General features: G+C 34.0%; 1 protein-coding gene across 14 annotated transcripts in view; it reads left to right on the forward strand.

The window, feature by feature from the left end:
* DMD (dystrophin) overlaps nt 1-13,018 on the forward strand; it is a 2,167,959-nt gene that overhangs the window by 971,086 nt on the left and 1,183,855 nt on the right. For all 14 annotated transcript variants that reach the window (XM_072818058.1, XM_072818060.1, XM_072818056.1 and 11 more), the window contains 2 exons: nt 2,507-2,659; nt 3,524-3,706. In XM_072818058.1, coding sequence (XP_072674159.1) covers nt 2,507-2,659; nt 3,524-3,706 — 336 coding nt within the window. The remainder of the gene's footprint in view (nt 1-2,506; nt 2,660-3,523; nt 3,707-13,018) is intronic.

Raw genomic sequence — 13,018 nt, forward strand, 5'->3', positions numbered from 1 at the left:
AGTGTTTATACATTTAATTTTCTAATATAGTTTATTTTTACTTATTTACATTTGTCATGAAAGATCTGCTTAAATGCCAGAATAACCAATTTATATTTTTGTGGGTTTTCTGCTGCCTATATTTTATTGATTTTATCTAGAGGAGGTCCAGTTTTTTGGTAATTGAATATTTGTTTAATAAGGCCTGGGATTTAAAAAAGAATAAGGCCTGGGATTCTACTTATTTTTTTTTTCAATTGCCTTCATTTTTCCTTTAAGAGAGTCACTCTTTGCAACTAGCTAAACATCTACAGAGTCTAATCTCATTTATATAGGAATCCTCAAAAATAATCTTAATGTCCTTGAAGAAGAACTGGCACTCTTGTATTAAGCAGCGGTAGTGTATAGACTCAAGCACCCATGTGACTCATCTGGTTATGTGCAGGAAGAACAGAATAGTGTTGATTTTTCTGTAATAATATTTAGGATGTTCTTGACAAGACACTGAACATGTAAAGAGTTTTGTGAAATAACCTTTTGTTATTTTTATTGTGCTTTCCAATATTCCCTATTGGCATGCATGGCTGATTTTCTAATACTGTTAATTGCCAAGCTTTTCATTGTAAATCACTCTTGGAGAGCTGTGTAGCTATGTGGGTAGATCCACCTAGTAGGTGGATGAAGTCTGCTTTCTGTATGCAAATAAGAGTATAAAACCTTTCCCCATATAGTCAGACAACCAAATAAACACTGCTGAGAATGTAATTACACAATATTGTGCCTGCAAGGAATCCACAAGGAAAGTCTAATTGGCCAGCAGGTGTTCTGGAGGTAACTGCTGATAAATATAGTAAATAGAAAAGGCCTCTTCCTTGAGGGAGTACAAGAGCAAGCCATAATGTGCTCAGAAAATCAGAAAGCTGTGTAATTCACACACTTCCCACTGTGACCAGGCTTTCCGAAGTGTCTACAGTGGTCATATGATGATATGTGTCCTACTGAACAGCAGTGTTTAATGGTTATCTGGCATATCTCTAAAGGAATCTATATAATGTCTCTAAATATCTTCACATATTATGCATCACCTTGTGCTTAGGAAATGAAAGGAGTTTCAGATTTTATGACCACAAGCCCTTTCTCTTGGCAGAGATGTGAGTTGTGTCACGAATAAGACATGGCTCAGCGCTCATTCACGTGGCTTTATCTTGGTACCTTTGAAAAAAGCAGCATTCCATCTGGCTCATCCCAGGCATTTATTACCTCCACAGGAGGTTTAGAAATTCAACTAAAAATGTAAACTGCAGTAAATTTTACATCCTCAATTTTGAACAAAATGGGGAATGAAATTTATATCATTCTTGCAAATAAATGTTAAAAGCGATTATGAAAATCTACTCCACTTGCCAAACTAATCTACACCACCATATTCAGTAACTATATTAACCTGCCAAGTGTCTCCAGTTCTAGTCCTTATGAAATATTTCAAAGAAGGTCAGAACTTTCCAAAACAATGAATATTTCAGCAGTTCTTTGATATTCATTATTTTCTTTTGCTCCAGTTAAATCTGTACATGAAACCCTAATTACTACTGTTCTGAAGAAATGAAAGCTGTATTCTGAGCTCTTACATTCCCTTGTGTTATCATAAAATGGCATTACAACAAATTCTATTGATCGGGGGGAAGACATTGGGTGTGCTTGTAAGGAGCAAGATGATTAATTTCCCCCCTTTGTTGATTTATTAAGCAGTTGCCCTTATTTATCTCATCTCGTTGATTGGAAACCATGCACTTTCCCTTTTCCTTTTAAACTAATTCATCATTTGCATTTGGAATACGATTTGATATAATAAGAGAAAGCTGACCATGGAAGCCTCAAAAGAAAGAGCATTTTTATAATAGTTGTCATTTTCCTGTACAGTCACAGATAGATATCTTTCATACTTCCACATGTATAGCTCAAAACAATTTATATGATAACTAAGATGGTTTTATATTTCTAATCACAAAATATTCACACCTATGAAACATGTTTACAGGGACTGCTAAAAGCATGAATGTAGTTTCTTGGCTATGTAAACTTAGAATTTTGTTGATAAACCCAGGGCTGAAGATACAAATTTTTAGAATTTGTATCTATTATAAAAGTCAAGTACAAACTCATTAAATTTGTGCAAGTATCTAGCTAATTCATTTGTATTCATATACTAAAGTATTTCACAGATACTACACGATAATTTAGTTGACTCATTTAGTCAATTAAATATGACAAGATTTCTAAACAAATTTGAACATGCCAGGAGGAGATATACTTTAAGTGGGTTGTCTAGTTTTCTTAGCTTTGTGTCAATAGATCCTGCCACATAAATACCTAATTTCGTCATCTATTTGTATACCTAGCATTTAAGAATGTGAATTTAAGTGAAGCTGTACAAGGAGATGAGGGATTCATTATTTGTAAATAACTACAGCCAGAAGTGTACTATACATATATATTGATATTTTAATAATATCTGCACCATGAACAGGATTTGAGGTCTCAAAGAAGAAAAAAGGCTCTAGAAATTTCTCACCAGTGGTATCAGTACAAGAGGCAGGCTGATGATCTCCTGAAATGCTTGGATGACATTGAAAAAAAATTAGCCAGCCTACCTGAACCCAGAGATGAAAGGAAAATAAAGGTAATGTTGTTTTAGAATGTCAATACTAGATTTTATTGCTACAGTTTAATTTCTTTACCTTAACATGTGTGGATCGTATTTAAAATGGTTGATGTTATTGTTTCCTCTTTTAGCGTTCTGATTTGCTGCATTTCCTTGTATTGTGTTTTGTTATGGTAAATGTATTGTATTAAGTGTTTTTTAATTGACATAATGTGGAATGAATAAAATGTTTTATTTCTAGACAATGTAAAATGAATTAAGAAATGTCGTATGTTTTCTGGTAAAATTGTAATTGACTTTGTGTATCTTTGTTCCAGATGAACAAATGACTTATCGGTCTGTGGACGACTTCTTTCTCATGTTAGCACATTCATTTCATCAGAGCATCTTCACACATCAGTGTCAAATCTCTATAGATTGATTTGCATATTGTCCGAAGATGTGTTTTTCTGTTATTATTTTACACTTTTTATTTTGCTTCATTCTCTGTTGAGTTCCTCAAAACTTTAACAAGAAAATAAATAACCACTTACCCTCTAAATTATATTCTATGTGGATGGTCCCTAATAAATAATGAGTAGTCACTCCAATTTGGGTCAGCCCCCAAAACACCAAAGGAATTGAGAAGAAAGAAAAATGTTAGATGAATTTAAATATTTTCTTAACTAGAATATCTCAAACTGAGCATTCACAGGATAACTGAAATAACATTTGGATTCTTGGGTGAAGATGACAGTGATGGCTTCCATATTTGTAAATTATGGAACATGACAATAAAATGACAACAGCCTTTGAAATTTCTGAGAGAAGTATGTGCTGCTTGCAGGTTGGTTGATGTGGTTAGCTAACTGCCCTGGGCCCTGTATTGATTTTGCTCAATAGGAAATTGATCGTGAATTGCAGAAGAAGAAAGAGGAGCTGAATGCAGTGCGTAGGCAAGCTGAGGGCTTGTCTGAGGATGGGGCCGCAATGGCAGTGGAGCCAACTCAGATCCAGCTCAGCAAGCGCTGGCGGGAAATTGAGAGCAAATTTGCTCAGTTTCGAAGACTCAACTTTGCACAAATTGTGAGTTGTTACTGGCAAACCCACGTTATGTGTTTGCAACTACTACCCTAATAACAGAGGCCTACTAACAAACGGAAAAAACAAAAACAACTGGGTACAATTTCAGACTTCTAGTATGTATTCTGAAAGTGAGCAGTTTCCCCTCACTTTGGGCTTCTGCAACACTAGTGGCTAATTTTTCAGATTAAAAACACAATAAATTAAGCACATAAGGAGCAGCCCCTTTATCAGAAATGAAAACTGCATCTTAATTTGTTTTGCCACATCATTTTTTTCATAACATTGGCAATGTGAATTTGTCAATTGATCATACATTTACATTACTTCAGTGTCTAATCCAAAAATATGTATTGCTTTTCTGAGACCATCCCATGCTAATTTTACTTTCTTAATGTATACATGGTAAATAATAAATCTTTTGTGAGACATCTTCTTATATCAAATTGCGTAAGGACCTTATCTCATTGACTTAATAGTAGTTTAGTCCTCGTATCTGGCTTAGCTACATAATGGGTTAAAAAGCTTTTAGAACTGGATGCCTAGTAAGATGGTTTACAAGTGAGAGCAGATTGAAAAATATCAAACATTGTGACCACTGAAATATTACAAGCCAAAGGGAAAAGGAACAACTGTTCTTCTTTCAAACAACTGGATGGAAATTTGGTGATTTTCTCCTTAAAAAGGCAATTCATAATCTTAAGTTTGGTCTTTTTAGCTGTTTATTGGTACTAGGGTATGAACCATAGGATTTTTCTAACAAATACATTTTTTGTTCCTATTCTAAAATATCATAAAGTGAAGAGGAATGGTTACTTCTATGTAATTATGTAAAAATAGTGCTTCTCACAAAAAAAGCATGTTAAAGTCTGGGAAATATGGATTTCTTATTATGTTAAGTTGAATCATATGAAACCAACAGAAATATTCAATAGTTTTTGACCTATGTAAATGACAATTTCATTTGTTTCAACTTTCAAATGAGACATTTTGGGGAAATTTCTTATGTGATATTGTTGATTCCATTTAATATGTGGTATTTTAAAAATATGCCTTAGCAAAGATTTTATTAGCATATAATTGTGCTATGCTGCTTATTAAACAAGGGAAAATATGCCACATATTATTGTTTCTTCTTTTTACAAAATATTAGAAAAATCCATGAATACACTGTTTTCGATGAAATCCAGGGCCCTAAAATTTAATAGCAGGTGAATATTCTGAAAAGTTGGAAAAAGTAATATAATATATTGAGACTATATTACATTTGAAGTCCAATTCCAGCTGATTGCACATTTCAGCCTATTATCCTTCCTATTAGATGTTATGAACATAATATGTCATAAATCACTGAAGCCTACACTAACAGAAAGCCTGTGTCTGTGGATACAAAATAAATTGAAAGATTAAGGCAACCATAAAGAAAATTCAAGTAAAATATTTTCACTGAATTTAATAGATCATTCAGGGAGAAGTCCCTTGCTTTGATTTATATGACTACTAACTAATTTCTCCATTCCAATTTTCCCCATATCTTGACACATCCTAGATGCAGGATTAGATTTCTTTACAAGCTGGTCAAGGTAAGTTATTAAATTTTATAGTTAAATGGACACAGGATCAAAAATCTCCACAAAGCATCCACTTAAAATGTCGTTACATCCTTATACATAAGGGGCTCTCAACACATATTTGTAAAACATAATGATGATTGGTAAAATAAAGCAAGGACATGTAAATCAGCATAAAATTTTAAAAGTCATTGTAAAATGCTAAGATATATTTTCTGCATAAACTGTTTCTTCTTGATTTTCTGTCTGAGAGAACAAGAGTTGAGAAGGTGCCTGGAGTGGGGAACATATTTTTTTTTAATTTTATTTATTTATTTGAGAAAGAGAGAGAGAGGGAGTGTGTGAGAACAAGTAAAGTGATGAGCAGAGGGAGACAAAGAGGGAAAAGTAGACTCCCTGCTAAGCATGGATCCTGATGGGGGCTCCATCCCAGGACCCTGAGATCATGACTTGAGCCAAAGTTAGACGCTTAACTGACTCGGCCACACAGGCACCCCAGAAATATCTTTTTCATGTGAACTCTGGGTTTTGTGATAACAGAAGGAATAACAATATGTATGAAGAACAATCAATATTACAATTATATTTGGCTTTGAATTTTAATTAGGTCTAAAAGAATATAGATAGATAGATAGATAGATAGATAGATAGATAGATGATAGATCGATCCAAGATGTATCTTTTTATTCCACTGATTACTAATATATATTGAAAAACTGATTTCACATATCTACCAACCTGATTAAAGTCATCTTTCCCAATTATCATACAATGAAGCCACAAGTGAACAGCTTAACCAAAAGTTATGTTTGGAATGGTAAGGCTGATGCAGCACAGGTGGTCATAACTGCAGTATTCTTTACCTCCCCCGGTACCCCTTCTCTCTTTCTCTTATCTTTCATTCTCCCAGTTTTCCCTTTCTATTCTTTCTAGATGTAAATTCTAGACTTCATTTGGACTTACTGATTTTCAGTTAGTTTTACACATCTTAGGAGTAAGAGTTCAGGATTTCAGAAAGTACTGTTAAGTGCTTAACATTTGAGAGTTGTGTTTAAAATGAGACATTAATTTTCCTCATTTCAGAGAGAAAAGCTTAAAAATGGACTAAGCAGTGTCAAAATTGTATATGTCAGGGATTATGGCCACGTCAGAGCTATACATGGCAATCATAAAGCTCTGACAAGTTCTGGAACTTTGAGCCATGAGGCAGTCCTGGACCAGACGGGAGTGCAGACCAAAGCAGAGTAGAGAGTATCTCCAAATGATGGTCCTCAGGACAATCCTAGAGTCCACAAAGAAGGGAAAACAGATTTGGAGGAAGCAGGTCAATTTTTCTCTAAGTATTCAACAGTTTGGAGCCCCTGTTATAGTTAGGAATAGAGGACATTTTTAATTATACTTCCTATTGGCTTGCAGACCTGGCTGATCAGTGGAGACCAAACAATGATTGTAGACTGAACATAAAGAATTTTTCTGTAGGTTGTTTTATAACACCTGTGAGGTCTCATACAAAGGGTGCTCCCTGGGATGAACAGCCTAGAATGACAATCCTGGTTCCTAGGTCTGCTCATGAATAAATAAATATCTTTTGGCCTGATTTCCCTTATCTGTACAATGAGAATATGGACATTGGTGATAATGAAATGTGGTAGTATTTGTAAAACACCTGCTGTATTATACAGACTCAGTGAATTCAGGTTTTTCCTTCTTATTTCTGTATAGAACACTGGAAAAGAGACATTTTTAAAAAAAATTTATGTCTTTATAGGCTGTTAAGATGATTAGACTCAGCATATACCATAGATTGATAATGTTATTCACAACAGATAAATGTATTTATCAACAGATAGATTACAAATTAGATTCCATCATCCTTGAACAGGTAGTTGTATCTAGAGTCACAAGGTACTTGCAGAAAATTTTGTGCAAAGCTGGTGATTCTACCAAAGTAGACATAATTCCCTATAAACATGTCAATAGTTCTCTAAGTTCTTATCTCCTACAGAAAAGTAGAAAAAGAGATAAGAAAACCCAAAGGCTTTGAAAATTTATTAATAGAAAATTATGTGTAATTTTTATTAAGCATAATTGTAGCATTTGAAAGTTAATATCCCAGAACCCAAGAAAATGCAGCCAAAAATTACACAAAGAAAGTACCCCCACAATCTAGGGCTCATGTGGAACTCCTAAGCAAAATAAGCTCACAGACTAAAATTACAGTGGATATGAAAAAATTCTTTTAATGGATGATGTTAACAGATGCCAAAAAATAAAAGGAGAATGCACATCTGAGGAAATTAGAGATAAGAGAACAATCAGAAAAGGACATTAAAATAAGTGTTTACATTTTTTTACATAATTGGAGTTTTTTTAGTGTTCAAAAAGATTTTTAAAGAGGATATAATGGAATTCCTACAATAAAAATAGGCCTTTTTGAATAGTGAACAGGAAAGTTTGAAAAAATAAGAAGTTTAGAGATTAAAATGTGATCATTAAAATAATAACTCAAACAGCTTTTTAAATAGTGGATTCATCATAGAAGAAAACTGAATATTTTAATTGAAGGATATTGAGGATAATTTTGCTTTGCTGAAAATACTGGAATATGTAGATAATGCAATAAAAAGCTCATATATATACATGAAAAGAGTTCCAGATTGAAAAAGTGGAGAGCCTGGAGGAGAGACAATATTTTATATAAATGACTGACATTTAACAAAATTGAATAAGTCTCAGTTTACACGAGTCCTCAAGTTGAATAAAGCTCAATTTACATGAGTCCTCAAGTTGAATAAAGCTCAACTAGACTGTAACAAATAAAAACAAGTTACACCTAGCTAGATTTGAGTGAAAATCGGAACATCAGTGATCAGGAAGGCATCATAATAGCTACTGAGATTGCCTACAGCGTGGCAAAATTGACAGTAGACTTTTCATCAAAAATAGATATATTAGAAGACAATGGAATAACATCTTTAGTATGTGAGGCAAATTTTCAAATGTCCTGTAAACTGTGATTCAAGAGTAAAGACAAAATATTTTTTGGGCAGCCCGGGTGGCTCAGCGGTTTAGCACTACCTTCAGCCCAGGGCGTGATCCTGGAGACCCGGGATTGAGTCCCACATCGGGTTCCCTGCATGGAGCCTGCTTCTCCTTCTGCCTATGTCTCTGCTTCTCTCTCTCTTTCTTTCTCTCTCTCTCTCTCTCTCTCTCTGTGTGTGTGTCTCATGAATAAATAAATAAAATCTTTAAAAATATTTTCAGATACAAGTATTTTCAGATAAATAAAAACTATGAGAATTTATTACCTATATATTCTTGCTAAATTACTAAACAATATGCTAGTGTAAAAAAAGGAAAATGAATCCAGAAAGAAGGAGCAAGCTATATAAAGCTATCTAGAATTCTATATATAGAGGGATTTTTATAAAATCTTTTACTCAGCCACTAAAATTATATATAGCAAGTGCTGAAAAGGAAAACAGAAGGCTATGAGAATTTAGAAGTGATTTGTCTCAACTTACAGGAGAATACAATAAATCAAAAGCTCATTGTAAAGGGTCACAACAAATAGAAGGTTTGTGCCCAATATGTTCAGTGTGAATTATTGCTAATTATGTTTCTAGGAAGAAAAAATATATAGTAAAAACTTTTGGAATAAGTATACATACATGAACTGTCCCAGGAATGGGAGCAAAAATAATGCAAACATCAGAGTAACAGATGGAAGAGAAATGTCCCTTTTCGTAATACAACAACTCCACCTGCCCTGGATATCCTGTAGTCTCAAAGACCAAGTAAATAATGGTGATATTCAACATTTTATATCTAACAACTTCTTCAACTTCTTTTGGATGCCTAACAGATATGTCAAACATAACATACCCAAGTCAAGAATTAACTGTCTTCTCTACATAATTTGGCTCCTACCAAGTTCCCTGGGTGTTACTAAATTACCCTGTCACTTAACATCAAAGACCTAGACCTCATCTATGATTGCTCTTTTCTCTTGTATTATCCACGTAATTCATTTCAAATGCTATTGGTTCTACTAACAAAATACAGCTTTAATCAGACCACTCAGTATCTGCCTTGTGAAAAGCCTAGTCTACAGCATAATCATCTCTCATCTGGGTTACTTCAGCAGCCTCTAATCCTTGCTTCCAGTCTTTCCCCACCTACACTATATTCTTTCTGGTTCAGCCAGAGTGCTCCTAAAGCATAAATAAGATTCTCTCAAGCCACTGATGCTCATTACCCTTTCAATGAATTCCTAGGAGATTCTACATGATTTGGTTTCTGCCTATCCTATTGCTCCAACTTTGTCTCTCCTTTTGCCATTCTCCTGTTATACAGGCATAAAAATTCCTCCTCCGTACCTAAACACATCAACACCATTTCCATTTCAGGGCCATTGTATGTATTGTGCCTTCACGGAATATTTTTCACCTAGACTTTTACGTGGGTGCTATAAATCAACCATCCTTCCATTTAGCAACAGTAAACATTTAGTGTAACTTTGATGTATAATCTGAACAGGTAATACTTAAGAGTGTTTATTTTATGTTAAAATACTTTTTATACTTCATATAAGTATGCATTTCAATTGGGAATTTAAGATGACTCTCTGGAGCAGCAGATTTTGTAACAGTTACTTCCAGAAGCATTATCCTGAGAAAAGACAAAGTTGTTGAAATTTAACACTGAGGTGATGGGGTGAATTTGAGAAGGATTGCAATACTGTATTGTAAAGGATGGCTTTTAGTGTATCGGAATAAATTACAATAAAGTATGTTGACAACATTAGAAGTACATATTTCTAAAATATGCAAGTTCTTGAAAAGTTGATAGAAAATTAGTTTTGGGGGATCCCTGGGTGGCTCAGTGGTTTGGCACCTGCCTTTGGCCCAGGGCGTGATCCTGGAGTCCTGGGGATCAAGTCCCGCATAGGGCTCCCTGCATGGAGCCTGCTTCTCCCTCTGCCTGTGTATCTGCCTCTCTCTCTCTCTCTCTGTGTGTGTGTGTGTCTCTATGAATAAATAAATAAACTCTTAAAAAAAAAGAAAATTAGTTTTGTCAGTAGATTCACTTTAAATGCTAAAGAAATGTATTATATAAATTAGTCCTTTTTTTCAAGATTTTACTTATTTGAGAAAGAGCCCACAGATGCACAAGCAGAGGGAGGGGCAATGGAAGAGGGAGAATCAGACTCCCCGCTGAGCAGGGAGCCTAACAAGGGGCTTGATTCCAGGATCCCAGGACCCTGTGAGATCATGACCTGAACTGAAGGTAGATGGTTAACCAACTGAGCCACTCAGGTGCCCCTATAAATCAGTCGTTATGTGAATATTTTTATAAGATGAAAACACTTATATAGTGTGAGCATTCCTCTACTTTTTTTTTCCTCTACTAACTTTTAAAAATTGTTTGAATTTGAATAGAACTTTACATCTCTATAAAGAGCTTTCACATATATCGAGATTGTTTCCACTAATAAGCCTCTTGAGTATGATTTTCATTGTCATTTTATGGTAAATAAAATTTAAATGAGGTTAATTATAATGTCTAAGGGCACATGTAAGCAGTGGAAGATAACACTCTTGAACTCCATGCTTCCTGAAATACTATGAGAGTTATTCAAAAGAAAGAAAAATATCTAGTGTCCAAATAAGTTTGAGAAACACTGAATTAAGCAAAGTTTCCTTACTACAGAATTTTGCAGGGCTTTTGATATGCAAATGTGATTATGAATTTCTACAAGGGGAATAGATTCTGCAGATTTTCACATCTGGATAGTTGTAGTACAAAAGGGGAAATTTCACTTCAGTTTTATGATAGGATTCCTGCTCAAGTAGTTGTGAAGAACTAGTGTTCTTCAGGAAAAAAAAATGAGAAAAGCATCGCTGTACCATTATGCTTTTGTTACTTTGGATTTTCTTAAAATACAGTGTTGCTTTATAAGAAGAGTAACCACAGAGCTGACTGCCATTGCCTAATGTAAAATAATATGTGAACCTAGATTTGATATTCCATTATTCATTTTTGATAGATTTTCTCCTATCACATAATGATAACGAATTAATTTTGAGACTAATGGGGAAACATCCTCTTTGCATAATTGCCACGTGGATTTCTTTCTTTGCCTTGAAATAATAACAAAGATTGTCAGCTGCCAATGCAAGACCTTTGGAGAATTTGGGAACATGGATAATTTTTTTAGAGACAGAATGTTCTTTAGTAAACAGAGTTGTAAATGTATAAAACTAATAATGGTTGCTAAGGGAAATGAACCAGGAGGTAGCTGCTTATAAAATTTTCCTTCTCTTGGCTTCGATTTTGTTTGTAGTAACATATCAAAAGAGGTAAGAATGAAATAAAATAAATCAAGATTCTTTGTCTCCTAGATTATTATCATAATAGTTACTGCCATTTCTATAGTAATTTTTTTCAGTCTCTAGCTATGTAATAGAATCAGATTAATGGTTGTCTGGTAGAGTATGTTCAGCTAGAATCATCTTCCAGGAAACTGACAGACTCACAGATTCCCTCATCCCTTTTTTTCAAATGTAAGGAAATTCTGAATAAAATATAATTTTAAAACAGTTTTAAAGACTTAGCTGAGCTCAAAATATATAACAGAAACTTCCTTCCCTCTCTTTACCATAAATGAGCACATTAACTCATGTGATAGTGAACCTGGATTGAGGGTCCCATAGTTCAGAGAAAGTTTTGAAGACCTTTTACATGTGGCCCTTATATGACATCTAGTATAGAGATGTAAAGGAAAAACCCACTTTAAACAATAGAATCTTCAAGTCTTTACTCCATGTAGATGGGAAATAGATAAATCCTACACATAAGCAAGCCCAATTCTATCTGCCAAGGATTCTGGCTGGAGAAGAAAAATCTTTGATAATTAAAACTCAGTGTGGGAGGTCTGAATTTATATACTAACCATAAGTCTCTAGATTCCTTAACTGAGAAATTAACATAAAATGGGTCCCAGATTGGTGAAATCCGTGAAGTCTTCTTCCACAATCATACAATAAATCATTCTTTCTAGAGTTCCACATTCACACAAACACTAAATATTTATTCAGTACAAAATATTACAGCCCATACGAAGAAATGAATCCGCGGTGACTTAGAGTCAACTAACATCACAATCAAGAGAATTAGTACTTCATAAATTTAAAATAATAGAAAACCACTGGATATATTAACTATGCTGAAAATAAGGAAGGGATAAAATAAGCATTAATTTATAAAGCCACCGTACACAGGAAAATACAAAGATACTTGTGATGATAATACATCAAATAAAGCTTATGGAAACCAAAAACCAATCATTGAAATAAAAAACTAAGTGTATGTGTTAAACACCAGATTAAACAAATGTGAAGAGGAAATTAGAAACTCATTATGGTAAAATGATCAGAATATACCACATAAAAATAAAAAGTACGGAAAATATGAAAGTCTGAAAGAAAATAAGAAGCGTTATGACTAATATAATTACAAAAAAGGAAGAAAGAATACAGGAGACACAATATTTCAGGTACAATAGCCAACAATTTCTCAGAACTTAAGAAAGACATCAGCCCACAAACGGAATACATTGGTGTCTCAACCAAGATGAATTAAAAGGAGTATGTCAAAACACAGAGAATATATAAATACCCTGTTAAAAAACAGAGCACAGATGTATGTCAACACAAGTGACTTATTTGTGTTTTTAAAGATT

Source organism: Canis lupus, chromosome X (genome assembly GCF_048164855.1).
Source record: "Canis lupus baileyi chromosome X, mCanLup2.hap1, whole genome shotgun sequence".
Taxonomy (NCBI): Eukaryota; Metazoa; Chordata; class Mammalia; order Carnivora; family Canidae; genus Canis; species Canis lupus.